The sequence below is a fragment of the Mesoplodon mirus genome (genome assembly GCF_964341445.2).
Source record: "Mesoplodon mirus genome assembly, chromosome: 1".
NCBI classification, from domain to species: domain Eukaryota; kingdom Metazoa; phylum Chordata; class Mammalia; order Artiodactyla; family Ziphiidae; genus Mesoplodon; species Mesoplodon mirus.
Genome location: NC_138976.1, coordinates 58574054 through 58588355, shown reverse-complemented (window position 1 = coordinate 58588355; position 14302 = coordinate 58574054). Strand labels below are relative to the sequence as shown.

General features: G+C 44.9%; 1 protein-coding gene across 6 annotated transcripts in view; it reads left to right on the top strand.

Moving 5' to 3' along the window:
* The window catches only part of ACER2 (alkaline ceramidase 2), a 52572-nt gene extending 38973 nt beyond the window's left edge, over positions 1 to 13599 (top strand). For all 6 annotated transcript variants that reach the window (XM_082625358.1, XM_082625353.1, XM_082625357.1 and 3 more), the window contains 2 exons: positions 8217 to 8354; positions 11866 to 13599. In XM_082625358.1, the coding sequence (XP_082481484.1) occupies positions 8217 to 8354; positions 11866 to 12052 (325 nt within the window). In that variant the 3' untranslated portion in view covers positions 12053 to 13599. The remainder of the gene's footprint in view (positions 1 to 8216; positions 8355 to 11865) is intronic.
* Positions 13600 to 14302: the final 703 nt, after the last annotated feature.

Genomic DNA, 14302 nt, shown 5'->3' with positions numbered 1-14302 from the left:
TTCATGACTCATGGTCATGGACATAGATGCTTTTAATTGAAGTCTTATATTTATCTACCTTAGTGAGAGTTTCTCTGTGTAATGTGTTATCAGCTTTCTCTCAGTCTTTGTTTTGAGTGGAAACATGTATATATTTTCTTCCATTGCTTTGCCTCTGGGTGTTGTTTTGATTATCAGCAATACCAGGCAGGGTCAAAGGTGGTTGAAGAGGTATTTAAACTTGCTGGCTGGCAGTGGAAAGACTTTGTCCTGTCTTGTCTTGTCGGCTTTGATTAGCCTTCACAGACCTGGGAAGTAAGAGACCTATTTCAGAACACTAACAGATCTGAAAACTCTTTGGAAAACAATTATTGGGTTGGCCAAAAGTTTCGTTCGGTTTTTTCCATAAGATGGCTCTAGTAGTACTTAGTTGTCTTTAACTTCATTCAAAACAATTTTGTTAGATTGTATGTGACAGCTGTCATATTAGCGTGCATTAAAAAAAAAAACCCACTTATCGGGACTTCTCTGGTGGCGCAGTGGGTAAGAATCCGCCTGCCAATGCAGGGGATGCGGGTTTGAGCCCTGGTCCGGGAAGATCCCACATGCTGCGGAGCAACTAAGCCCGTGCACCACAACTACTGAGCCTGTGCTGTAGAGCCCATGAGCCACAACTACTAAAGCCCGCGCGCCTAGAGCCCGTGCTCTGCAACAAGAGAAGCCACCGCAATGAGAAATCCGTGCACCGCAATGAAGAGTAGTCCCTGCACGCCGCAACTAGAGAAAGCCCATGCACAGCAGCCAAGACCCAATGCAGCCAAAAATAAATTTAAAAAAACACTTATTAAAATTGGTGAATTTTTGTAGCCATTTTAATATTGAAGATGGAAGAAAAAAAGCAACATTTTTGGCTTACTATGCTTTATTATTTCAAGAAAGGTAAAAATGCAACCAAAATGCAAAAAAAGATTTGTGCAGTGTATGGAGAAGGTGCTGTGACTGATCGAACATGTCAAAAGGGTTTGTGAAGTTTCGTTCTGGAGATTTCTTACTGGATGATGCTCCCCGGTCGGGTACACCAGGTGAAGTTGATAGTGATCAAATCGAGACATTAATTGAGAACAGTCAACGTTATACCATGTGGGAGATAGCTGACATACTCAAAATATCCAAATCAAGCGTTGAAAATCATTTGTACCAGCTTGGTTATGTTTGTGGCTTTGATGTTTGTGTTGCACGCAAGGTAAGCGAGAAAAACCTTCTTGACCGTATTTCTGCATGCGATTCTCTGCTTAAACGTAATGAAAACCTTCCATTTTTAAAACAAATTGTGACAGGCAATGAACAGTGGATGCTGTACAATAATGTGGAATGGAAGAGATCGTGGGGCAAGCGAAATGAACCACGACCAACCACACCTTCATCCAAAGAAGGTGATGTTGTGTATATGGTGGGATTGGAAGTGAATCCCATATTATGAGCTCCTTCTGGAAAACCAAACGATTAATTCCAACAGATACTGCTCCCAGTTAGACCAACTGAAAGCAGCACTCGGCGAAAAGCATCTGGAATTAGTCAACAGAAAACGCATAATCTTCCATCAGGATAACGCAAGACTGCATGTTTCTTTGATGACCAGTCGAAAACTGTTACAGCTTGGCTGGGAAGTTCTGATTCATCTGTCGTATTCACCAGACGTTGCACCTTCGGATTTCCATTTATTTCGGTCTTCACAAAATTCTCCTAACAGAAGAAATTTCAATTTCCTGGAAGACTGTAAAAGGCATCTGGAACAGTTCTTTGCTCAAAAAGATAAAACGTTTTGGCTGAGTAATATTCCATTCTATATATGTGCCACATCGTCTTTATCCATTCCTCTGTCGATGGACACTTAGGTTGCTTCCATGACCTGGCTATTGTAAATAGAACTGCAATGAACATTGTGGTACATGACTCTTTTTGAATTATGGTTTTCTCTGGGTATATGCCCAGTAGTGGGATTGCTGGGTCACATGGTAGTTCTATTTTTAGTTTTTTAAGGAACTTCCATACTGTTCTCCATAGTGGCTGTATCAATTTACATTCCTACCAAGAGTGCAAGAGGGTTCCCTTTTCTCCACACCCTCTTTAGCATTTATTGTTTGTAGACTTTTTTTTTTTTTTTTTTTTTTTTTTGGCGGTACGCGGGCCTCTCACTGTTGTGGCCTCTCCCGTTGCGGAGCGCAGGCTCAGCGGCCATGGCTCACGGACCCAGCCGCTCCGCGGCATGTGGGATCTTCCCGGACTGGGGCACGAACCCGTGTCCCCTGCATCGGCAGGCAGACTCTCAACCACTGCGCCGCCAGGGAAGCCCTGTTTGTAGACTTTTTGATGATGACCATTCTGACTGCTGTCAGGTGATACCTCATTGTAGTTCTGATTTGCATTTTTTTTGATAATTAGTGATGTTGAGCATCTTTTCATGTGCTTTTTGGCCATCTGTATGTTTTCTTTGGAGAAATGTCTATTTAGATTTCCGTTTATTTGGGTCTTTACAAAATTCTCTTACTGGAAAAAATTTCAATTCCCTGGAAGACTGTAAAAGGTACCTGGAACAGGTGCTCAAAAAGATAAAACATTTTGTGCAAGTGGAATTATGATGTTGCCTGAAAAATGGCAGAAGGTAGTGGAACAAATGGGTGAATACGTTCAATAAAGTTCTTGGTGAAAACGAAAAATGTGTCTTTTATTTTTACTTAAAAGCTGAAGGCGCTTTTTGGCCAACCCAATAAATTGCCGATAAAGACATCTGAATGGATTTGTAACAGTCCAGTGATGCTGCCTGCTATTAGGCCTGAAGTCAATAGAATGTTCTGCACTTAGCTATGTTTCTTGAGAATTCATTGCAGTCTAGTTGTCATTTTAACTCCTGAGTCTAATCATCTGTTTTAGTCTATAATTTTGTTAAAAAATAGCTAAGGAAAGGGAAACTTTTAAATTCATATTACCTAAACAAGAGCAAATGAAAGACAAGTGATTAGGGCAGATGATTTTAAGGTTTAAATTCTGCTTCACAACTGTGATCTTTAAGCAGGGAAACATATCTTTCTTTAATATTCCAACCTTTGAAAGTAACTACAGAGGAAATAATTTCTGTTCCATACTTAAAATCTTGGCCCCTAAAAAGCTAGTCATCACTACTGCTAATTGGTCTTCATCACGACATTAGCAAATTGCCGTATCATGGGAAGTATCCCCCCTTCCACCTAGGGTCAGCCTTTCTACCCCTTGATAATTCCCTCTTCTCCTATGCTTAGTTTACCCCTGTAAGTTGTCTACTGTGTCATCCCTCCCTCTCCAAAGGATCCATCCCATTAGCCTGCAGCCGTGTTTGAGTCTCCCCCATCTTCTCTAACACCCAAACCTGGACTCAGTCACATCTGTCTCCAGCCATCACGCTTTCTCTCTCCTATCTGTTGCAGCCACACTTATTTAAAAGTTGTCTCCAGGGGATTCCCTGGACGGTCCAGTGGTTAGGACTCGGAGCTTTCACGGCTGTGGCCCGAGTTCAATCCCTGGTCGAGGAACTAAGATCCTGTAAGCCATGTGGCGTGGCCACACACACACACACACACACACACACATAAATAAATAAAAGTTGTCTCCATCCATCACCTCTCATTTAGTCTTCAAGCCACTCCAATCTGGCTTCTGTCCCCACTTCAATACCCATACCCTCTTGGTTGTTCATCCAATGGTCATTTTTCTGTCCTCCTGAATCTCAGCTCTCTGCACAATTCACCCCCTCATCCTTGGAACAGTCTTTCCCATGATTCCTATGACACCATGCCCTCCTGAGTTTCTACCAATTCTGCGGCAGGTCCTCTTAAGCCCCTCATGTAAGCTCCTTCTTTTCTATGCACCTGTCCATGCAGGGACCCCATAAGGTACACCCTCACCTCTCTGCTTTTCTCCCACTATATTTCCCCCTACAACCTCTCACCTACTCCATGGCTTTAATTCCTGTACGTATGCAAATGGCTCTAACCCAGTCCTTCCTTCTACTCCACCACTGTGTATCTAGCTGCCTGCCTGACCTCTCCAACTCCACATGTCACAGGCATCTCAAATCCAACTCATCCAAACCCAGATTCCTGATCTCCCTTTCCAGTTCTGGCTCTCTTAATATTTCCAGCCTCAGAAAATTAGAGCACCATTTACCCATTTGCTCAAGCCAGAAGTCTGGCTTCCTCTTCCTTCCCCAGTCATCTCATCTGATCACCATTATTTTTCTATTGGTTGGCATCACAATTAGGCTGAAGTTCAAAATCCCCCACATGGTCCCTGCCTGTGGATCTCTCCCCCACAAAGCTCCCCTTACATTTTGTCCTCCAGCCATTCTGACCTTCCGTGTCCCCAAGGGGGTCTGGCTCCTCCCGGCTCCAGGTCTGGGTTCACGCTGTCCCTTCTTTCTGACCCTCTTGCTTGGTTCACTTCTCATCCTTCAGGTTTTGGCTCAACCATTTATATGCTCTCATAGCACCCCAAACTTCTCCTTTATGGCCCCCATCTTGGTTGTAATTAAAAAAGTATTCGTGCTGTTGTTTTGCTCAATGTCTGTCTCCTCTGCTTGACGTAACTCCACGTGGGCAGGGACGAGGACCCCGTACACTGCTGTGTCACACTTCCCACTCAGGTCCCGGAGAGGAAAGAGAAGATGCTTGTTGGCCTGCTTTGATAACATCCCCAGCAAGAAGATGCCCTGTCGCTCTTGTCATGTCCTTCCAGAGTGTTCCCTGCTTGTCATCAGCAATGATGTGTCATGTCTCAGCTAAATGTTCCTCATCCCACCTCCCTCTGCTGAGAACAGATAGGGGAGGGGCTGTTTTTTAGCTTTCCATTTCTCATTAGCCTCATTCCTAGAGCTTGTTTCTAGTCTTTTCATATGTTCATTGTCCTTATTAAACCTTCTCTCAGACCAGGAGGAAACAAAATTTTCTTATGCCTGGGGGTCATGGCCTGACATTGACTGACATTTGTGTTGTCACATCACCAAGTGACTCAGCTGTGTTGAGGATACTTTGAAATAGACTTTTTCTGATTATAGGAGTGAATTTATTGTTAAGGAAAACTTTGAGAGCACAACAAAGGGTCAAGAAGAGAAGAAACGACAGCCATCCTCTCAGTTTTTCTATCCTAAAATAGGGTCCTGATATATATGTGTGTATATATATGACTTGTGTCCTGCTTTTAACCTCACATTGACATTGTGATATAAGCCCTGAAAAGCGGGGATAAAACCTGATGAAGTGCAGGTTTGGACAAGCCTCAAGTTCACATAGCCCTTGTTAGTGGTGTACAGCAGGACCTGTGTCTCCAGAAGCAGAGAAAGGGTCAGTACCAGGTGCCCTGAGTCCCTGACTCTGCAGGACTTTGCTTTCCCTCCCTGCTTCACAAGTGTCAGCCCCGCCCCGCCTCTTCCGTGACCACCTGCCTTTCAGCCTCTCTTGCCACGTACGCTGCATCTGCAGCTCACTGTGCTGGTGTGGCCCTTAAACCAGATTTCCTAGGTTTAGTTAAATTGAGCTTACATAGCTCCTGTTATACCAGGCTAACTGTCTACATATTTATTGATGCTTGTTTTTGTTAGTTTTCATTTTACCTTTTAACATGGCAAGAGGCCTGTTTATTATTATTTTTTTAAATAATTTTTTATTTTATTTTTGACTGCGTTGGGTCTTCGTTGCTGCATGCGGGCTTTTCTCTGGTTGCCGCGAGCGGGGGCTACTCTTCGCTGTGGTGTGCGGGCTTCTCATTGTGGTGGCTTCTCTTGCTGCAGAGCACGGGCTCTAGGCATGCGGGCTTCAGTAGTTATGGCACATGGGCTCAGTAGTTGTGGCTCATGGGCCCTCGAGCGCAGGCTCAGTAGTTGTGGCACACGAGCTTAGTTGCTCTGCGGCATGTGGGATCTTCCCGGACCCGGGCTCGAACCCATGTCTCCTGCATTGGCAGGCAGATTCTTAACCACTGCGCCACCAGGGAAGCCCAGGCCTGCTTATTTTGCCTTGTACAGTGCCTGGTGTGGATTCTGAGAATTTGGTACCCAATCAATATTGTTACTGTTTTTTTTTTTTTTTTTTAAATCTAAAAAAGTGTTCTGATCAGATCACTAGGAGGCAGTTAAAATAAAGAAGTGAAGGACAGTTTTATCTGTTCATGGAGCAAGCCTTATTTTTAAGTGCCTATTCTGGACCAGGCACTGTTGCTAAATGCTGGATATACATTAGTAAAAGAGTAGACCTAGTTCCTGCTCTCATTGGTCTTACAGTCTAGGCGGATACTAGGTATTAACAAACACTTAAACAAATACACAATCTCAGCTTGTGATGCATGTTATGAGGGAAGATGGCAGGGCCCCAGGATAGAATGTGATGGGGGAGTTCGATGGTACTTGGGCTGTCAGAGAAAGTCTATTTGAGAAAGTGCCCTTGAAGCTGATACCTGCAGGAGTGGAGAAGAATGTGCGGAGTGAGGGGACAGGGCTGTGGGAGAGGGGCCGCGCGGGTCCAAGGGTGAGCCGTTCAGAGGAGGGTGTGCTGAAGAGAAGAGGGAAAATGGAAATTGTTCATCTCTGTTTTCGTCACTAAACTGGAAAGTAGTCACTACTTATGTCATGGGGCTCTATTAATTCTTTCAAAAATTGTTTCAAGTGGTGCATTTAGCCCACTACCGACAGGGTTTCTCAGTTTGTTTTTTGAGTGGGTCTCTCTGAGCCTGCTGTCCATCCCATTTTTTCACTGATGCTTTTACTCATGTTTCTATCAGGCAGCTGGGAAAGGTACCAGCAAGTCAGGCTTTTGACACCGTCTACTCGTTCAACAAATACGAACCAGTAAATATGAGCCCTTCTTGGGTGCAGATATTACGTTAGATGCTGACCCCTGAGAGTGAGCAAGCTTGACTGACTGGGGAGCAGTCCTTTAAGGGAAAGAGACCCTGAGGGAGGGTTCGAAGGACCCTCAGGCACCAACTGCCTCTGGGCATTTCTCCCTAGGAATAGAAGTCACCCACTTTGTGAGCCATTTGGTGACAAGGAAAGAAAACGGCAGCTGAAATTTCCTTTGAGCTGCTGGGGTTTGTTTCAGAAATGCTTTTGTTCCAGTGTGCGTTCAGGAGTACTGTGAGTCTCCTGTGTGCCTGGCGCTGTCCCAGGGGCTGGAGATGCAGCAGTGAGCAGCTTACCTGCTGGTAGGAGATAGGTCTTAAATGTATAAGGAAAACACAGAGGATGTCAGCGGGGCTGTAATCACTACAGAGAGAACTAGAGGAGGGAAGAAGGTGATAGTGAGGGTCACTTAGGGGGTAGAAACAGGTGGTGCGATGGTTAGAAACAGTGCTCAGCAGAGGGCTCACTGAGTGACATCTGAGCAAAGACCTGGAGGTGGCGAGCCGCGTGTATATCTGGGAACAGCATTCCAGGTGGCAGGAACGGCAAGTGCTAAGGCCTGGAGGAATGCGCCCAGGATTTTGGAGGAATGGCAGAGATCCCTGGGGGGGTTTGATGAGCAGAGGCAGTGAGGGGCAGAGTATGGAGGACGGGGGTGGAGCACAGAGGAGAAGCCAGCACACTGGGGCCTCGTGGCCTCCGTGAGCACTTTGGCTTGCCCTCTGGGAGAAGGGACGCAGTCGGAGGCTTTTGGGCAGGGCGTTGAGAGGTGACTGTAGGAGCGGGGGTGGATGGAGGCAGTGGCTGTAACACAGGCAGGAGATAATGGTGGCTTGGACCCAGGTGGACATGATGGGAAGAGGTCAGATTTTGGATATATATTGAGGGGCTGATGGATTGAATGTGGGGTGTGTGAGAAAGAGAACAAGGACTCCAAAATTCTTGGCCTGAGGTCCTGAAAGCACAGAGTGACCTCTTCCTGAGAGGGCTGGGCATTGGGCAGACGGAAGGATTTAGGAGTACGTTGTGGACGTGTAAACTTTAGATCAACACTGGACATTGGGTGGACATGTCAAGAATGTGACATGTGGTTTGTTAAGTCTGGAGTCAAGGAGAGGCCTCAGTGAGGAGTGTGGCTTTATGAGCCATCAGGGTACATACGGTGTTTACATCCGTGAGCACGTGTGACAGGGCGTTGGGTGGGAACCCCAGTGCCAAGGGGCCAGGGAGGCAAGAGGAAGCAGAGAAGAAGTGGCCAGCAAGGTAACAGGAGCCAGGACTGACGCGAGCTGTTCTCTACATCTCCGGGCAGGTGTGACAACGTACGTGTTTTTAAGCTGGGCCTCTTCTCGGGCCTCTGGTGGACCCTCGCCCTCTTCTGCTGGATCAGTGACCGGGCCTTCTGTGAGCTGCTGTCGTCCTTCCACTTTCCCTACCTGCACTGCGTGTGGTGAGCCCCGCTTGTGGTGGGGTGGGTGGTCACCAGGCAGGGCCTACACTCGCTGTCACTCCGTTCTCCCTGCAGGGGGCACAAGTGTACACAGGGGACAGAGCTGAGCCTGGGTGCCTCCTCTCCTCAAGTAGATTGTCAGACGTTTCAGAAGCGATAGAAAAAGCAGAAACAGCTCCAGGGAGCAGGCTTAGCCGGAACAAACAGACCTAATTGTCTGTGCTTCATGTCTGTGGTCTCTCACCTCTAGCTCTATTATTAAAGCAGAAAGGAGCTTGGAACTTGAATCCGTAACCTGAGCTCTAGCTAGATCTCCAGGGTGGGGGAAGGTGGCGAAGGCGGCGAAGGTGTGGGACAGATGTGATGTGAGGATAGGACGGTCCTGAATAGGAACCAAGCACGCCTTTTGAGCCTGAGTGACCAGCCTGGGCCTCACAGGTCACCTAGGGACAGTCTTACCCATTCATTTGACAGGTGGAGACAGAAGCCCAGAGAAGTAAAGTGAATTGTTCAGGATCACCCACCTGGTGACATCAAACCAGTCTAGGAACTCAGTAATGGGGAATTGGAGCATCTCTAGTTTAGAAGGCTCAGGATACACTGTTAAGGAAAAGAAAGCTACAAAACAGTGCGGAGAATCCTGTACTCAGAAAGCTGAGGAGGAAATCCAGTGGTTTTCTTCCTGGGAATAATCAAATGCAAAGATCTTAACTGTGTAGTCTGGTAAATTTTGATAAATGTATCCACCTGTGTAAATAGGATCTCACTGAAGATATAGTACGTTTTTAATTGATCCAAGTTCCCTTATCACACAGTGATTTAAGTAAAATTCAAAAAGTAGACTGTGATAACTTGGATTCCAACTTAATTTGTTTTTAAATTTGGTGTACTTTCTGAGGTGGTTTTTTTTTTTCCCCAAAGTTGAACCATTTTCTGAGACTTCCCCTGTGGTCCAGTGGTTAAGACTCTGTGCGTCCACCGCAGGGGGCGCAGGTTTGATCCCTGGTCGGGGAACTAAGATCGCACATGCTGTGTGGTGTGGCCTCAAAATAAAAACAAAAACAAAGTTGAACCATTTTTTCATCCCAGTTGTAAAGTGACATATTTATTTATTATAACAAATTTAAACTATAGGTAAGTATAGAAAGAGGGACTTTCATAATTCTGTCCACCAAAGAGAGAGAACAATTGTTAACAGCCTGAAGTGTATCCTTCCAGGGGCTTTATATACATAGTTCTCTAATTCTACTTTTAAAAACAAAAATAACATCATTCTATACATGATGCATACTGGTCCTTCTTTTGTTGTTTAAACTAAATACTAGATCATAGACAGCTTTCCTTACCAGTGCGTTTATATTATCTTCAACAGTTTTTGTGTCCAGGTAATACCGCACAATATGGATGCTTTATAATTCATTTAACCAACCTCCCTATTAATGGATATTTAGGTTATTTCTAACTTTCCGCTTTTACAAATAATTGGTAGTGAATATCTGTATTTGTTCATATGCCTGAATTGTGTCCTTAGGTTAAATTATAATATGTTGCCAAATCCAGAGATGTTATATCAACTAACACTTTTTACTAAAATCTGTAAGATAGTAAAAGTGTATCTGTAAGATACACTTTCACATATACTGGATATTAGTAACTTTAAAAAAAATCTTTGTTAACCTGAAAAGATTTTATTTTTATTTTCATGTCTTTTAAAAAAATTAGTATTTTGTTGGGCATGTTTTCAAATGTAAAATTACTATATCTTTCCTCTTTTGAAATGTGCCTTTTAAGTTTCTTTATCATCCCTGTGGAGTGTTTCCATTTTTAAAAGTTTATATCCAGCACCTAGCACCTGACACATAGGAGACAGTCATTACTCTTTACTACCTATATGCCATTTATTGGGCACACTTGCAACATTTTCAAAAGTACAAAGAATAATACATGGAGCCCCCAGCTAGGCAACACATAGCTTCAGTAGTATCTACATGAGGCCAATCTCATTCATGCCACCTTCACCCACTACCCACCCACACCCGGATTATTTAAAGTAAATCCCAGACACCCTATGAGATGATTAGTCTTTAGGTTCTTTGTAAGATAGGGATTTTAATTCTTTGTCATATGGTGCAAATATTTACCCCCAGTTTCCCATTTATCTTTCAGTATGTTAATGATATTTTGTGCCATACTGGTTTAAAATTTTCATGTTCTCACATCTGTCAGTCTTTTCCTTTAGGTTTTTTTTTTTTCCCTCCCTTCTGTATGCATTACAGTGTGACTGTGACATCCCTTAAATGACACTGTTCTCAACTAAGCAAACTGGTAGTACTCTTACAGCCATCTTTATTCCATGTGTTTTTAAATGTAGAGACGTGCATTACATGTGGCTCTCACAGCCATTCCCTTTAGGGTTTCTGAACTTTGTGTCATTCTAAGAAAGGCCTCCCCCACCAAAGTTTATTAAAAATATTTTCTTTAAATATGTCTTTAAATGTATTTTCAATCTTTAATTCATCTGGAGTTAAGTTTCAGTATAAGGTACAAAAGTAGGATTACATGCCTTTAAATGGTCCCTTGCATGATAAAGATCAACATGAAAACTTTTTACAGGCACAGTGAATTTAATAATAGTAATAAAAAAGAGTTCCCTGGGCTTTCCTGGTGGCGCAGTGGTTGAGAGTCCGCCTGCCGATGCAGGGGACACGGGTTCGTGCCCCGGTCCAGGAAGATCCCACATGCCGCGGAGCGGCTGGGCCCGTGAGCCATGGCCGCTGAGCCTGCGCGTCCGGAGCCTGTGCTCCGCAACGGGAGAGGCCACAACAGTGAGAGGCCTGCGTACCGCAAAAAAAAAAAAAAAAAAGAGTTTCCTTACTAAAGTGCAAAAGCAGATGAATCAGTATAAAATTATTCCTAATGAAGGGTGTCAGATATGTACAGCTGATTATTAAAGCTAGAAGGGTGGGGGGACTAGTTCCACGTGCTCATCGGTTATTTCCTTAGTGCCTCTGTTTTATTTATTTTGTTTTTTTAGTTTAATTCATTAATTCATTAATCAGTTTATTTACATGTCAATCCCAGCTCCCAATCTATCCTTCCCCCGCTTCTTCCTCCGTGGGAACCAAAAGTTCCGTTCTCTAAGTCTGTGAGTCTGTTTCTGTTTTATGAATAAGTTCTTTTTGTTTGTTTGTTTAAGATTCTGCATATAAGCGATATCCTCGGGCCTCAGTCTTCTCGGTTGAGCCCCAAAGGCATTTGCAGGTTTTTCCTGTTATCAAGCTGGAATGTTTTAGAACATTCCAAAAGAGGCTTTGTTGGTTCAGGAGTTACCATTCTTCTGCTATTCCAGGGATTGTTGGGCAACCTCACCCCTTCTTAATTAAAGGAGGCCTTGCCTGTCTTTGCATCCAGGAGAGACAGGTTAGCGGGAGGGAGGAACGGGCTAAACCCGAGCACAGTCTTACCTGCGTCAGGTTCTCTCAGTTCTCATGCCGCCACGTCTCCACCACAGGCACATCCTCATCTGCCTGGCCGCCTACCTGGGCTGCGTGTGCTTCGCCTACTTTGATGCTGCCTCCGAGATACCCGAGCAAGGCCCCGTCATCAAGTTTTGGCCCAGCGAGAGATGGGCCTTCATCGGCGTCCCCTACGTGTCCCTTCTGTGCGCCAACAAGAAATCACCAGTCAAGATCACGTGATGGCATGGCAGTGGCTGGCCTCTCTGCTTATTTTCCCTCTCGCACCTAAACTTCATCTGCCAGCAGAGACAGCCAGGGGGATTCGCAGAATCGGGAGCGGAGTCTGTCTTTTAAAAATTCGGCGCCCTTGGGTTCTAACTAGTGTGTCTGTGGACCGCCAGGACTCCACGGTGCCTGGGGAGCAGCGCGTGTCTTCCCCTTTCCCAAAGATGGGAAGTAGAGGGCCGAGGGGTACTAGGTGTGTCTTTTCAGTGTCACCTCCAGCTACAGTGCTCATTGGGCTGCGTCCTTTATGGTCATGGCAGAGCCGTCCTGTGGGGGACCCAGCGCTGCACACACCTCGCTTCCTGGAGAGAGTTTGCTCCAGATCCCCCCGTTCCCATGTGCTCTCGGAGCGGACCCTCCCTTGACAGACAAATCCTGCGCCAGACAAGACCCTCTGACTGTATGGTGGAAGAGGCCAGAGATTTTCATTTGGGGAAACTGTCCTGAAACAAAAGCAAACAAATGGAACACACACAGGGCTTGTGGCTAAGGAGGCTGGTTTCCCCCCTTGCATCTCTCCATAACCCAGGGTTTACATACATGTGTGCATCCTTTTCCTGCTACCTCTTCTGAGAGATGGGGCCTTGACTCTAGATCAGGGTGAAGCTAACAAGAAAAGCCCTCTATGCCAAAAACGACACTCCACTTTAAGCCATTCTTGAAGATAAGCACAATTTTTAAATGCTGACACGGTCCCCGCCCAGTACCCTCAAACACACGAAGAGAAGACTAGCTACGGTGTGAGTGGTGTGAGCGTTCCATACAGAGACCCACCCCTTTACTGCTTGACCTCTGTGACATTGCCAACGGCCTGTGACAATCGTGGTAGGGGTCCTGGTTCAAACTTTGGAGCAAACATGAAGTTTTAGAAGTTGTTCTCATTGGAAGCCTCCTGTGTGCTGTCCTATTCTGGAAATTATCCTCAAGAATCTTGCCGCTTCTTTCTTTGGTATTTACTGTGGGAATTACACTCCATATCCTCACAGTATGAGGTGCTTCCTGTGGTTTCTCCGTGCTGGCGTTTGACCACGTGCTTTTCTTAAGTGCTGGCCTTAACTACACACTGGCTGCTTTGGGTGCAGCAGGGCAAAGCTCTTGCCTTCTGAGTTCTCGCCTAAAGTGACACTGGCTGCAACTCCTGTCCTCTTCACTGGGCTGAATGGGAGACTCTGCATATGTCTTCAAGGTGCGGGAATTCGTGACCTCAGGGATACTCATTTTAACTCAGGCATCTCTTGCTTTGCAACATTCCATCACGGGAGAGGGCAGAACAGATGTGTCCTTCTTGTGTGGATGGGAATCATGTCACTGTCCTAAGTATGTAGCAGTTTTTGGCTTGTCCGGGAACTCTTACTCTGGTTAAAATTTGCACAGAATTGCAGGTGAAAAGTCCAAGAACCAACTGAATTTAGACTTTAGAAATGAGTGACTTTATTCTACTTCTGTGGTTTTTAAATTATTTTAGCAGCAGAGCCCTGTTTGCAATAAGAAATCTTTATGGAGACCTAATGTGTGAAATAATTTGTATTTTATTAGCTTAAATTTATTTTGAGGTTAAACTTATAGCACTTCGTGAATAATATAAAAGGCAGTGAAAATGGAAATTAACAAATTGGTGGTTTCCAAGGTAGAAAAATTTGGTGTTGAATGAGTGTACATGTTGCTTTATTATAGTTTAAAAAACGGTATTTGAATTAAATACTCGTGGCATCTTTAATGTACCGATATGAGACCTAGGTGGCTTGTAGAACAGAATTGGAAAAACTGCTCTTAAGTCCTTTGGGTTTCAAGTCTAGAATTTTCTTTAAAGGGAAATGTCAGACCATCCATATTGACCCACCAGGCATGGATTCTCGTCTCATCCATCCTGCAATATAAGAATGCTCCAAGTAGGGAGTTTGTTGTATTTTAAGCCCAGCTCCTTTAGTGGGAAAAAGTAAATAAGGAGAAGCGGAGAGTGTAGGAAATGTTTTGTGTGTGTGTGAGGTTTAATTTCTGTCTCCTCAGTGATGGGAGCATTGTCCCAACCGTTAAGGAGGGACCGGTTCTCCCTATGAAATGAAGGGTGTGTTCTGTGGGAAACACCACCTCCAGCCCCCAAGGCTTTGACATTGCCCTTCTTGAAGGTTCTGAGTGACCTTTGGAAATAGGGATACAATGTGACACTGCTGGAAGTAAGGAAGTAAGTACACTAACTCACAGGAC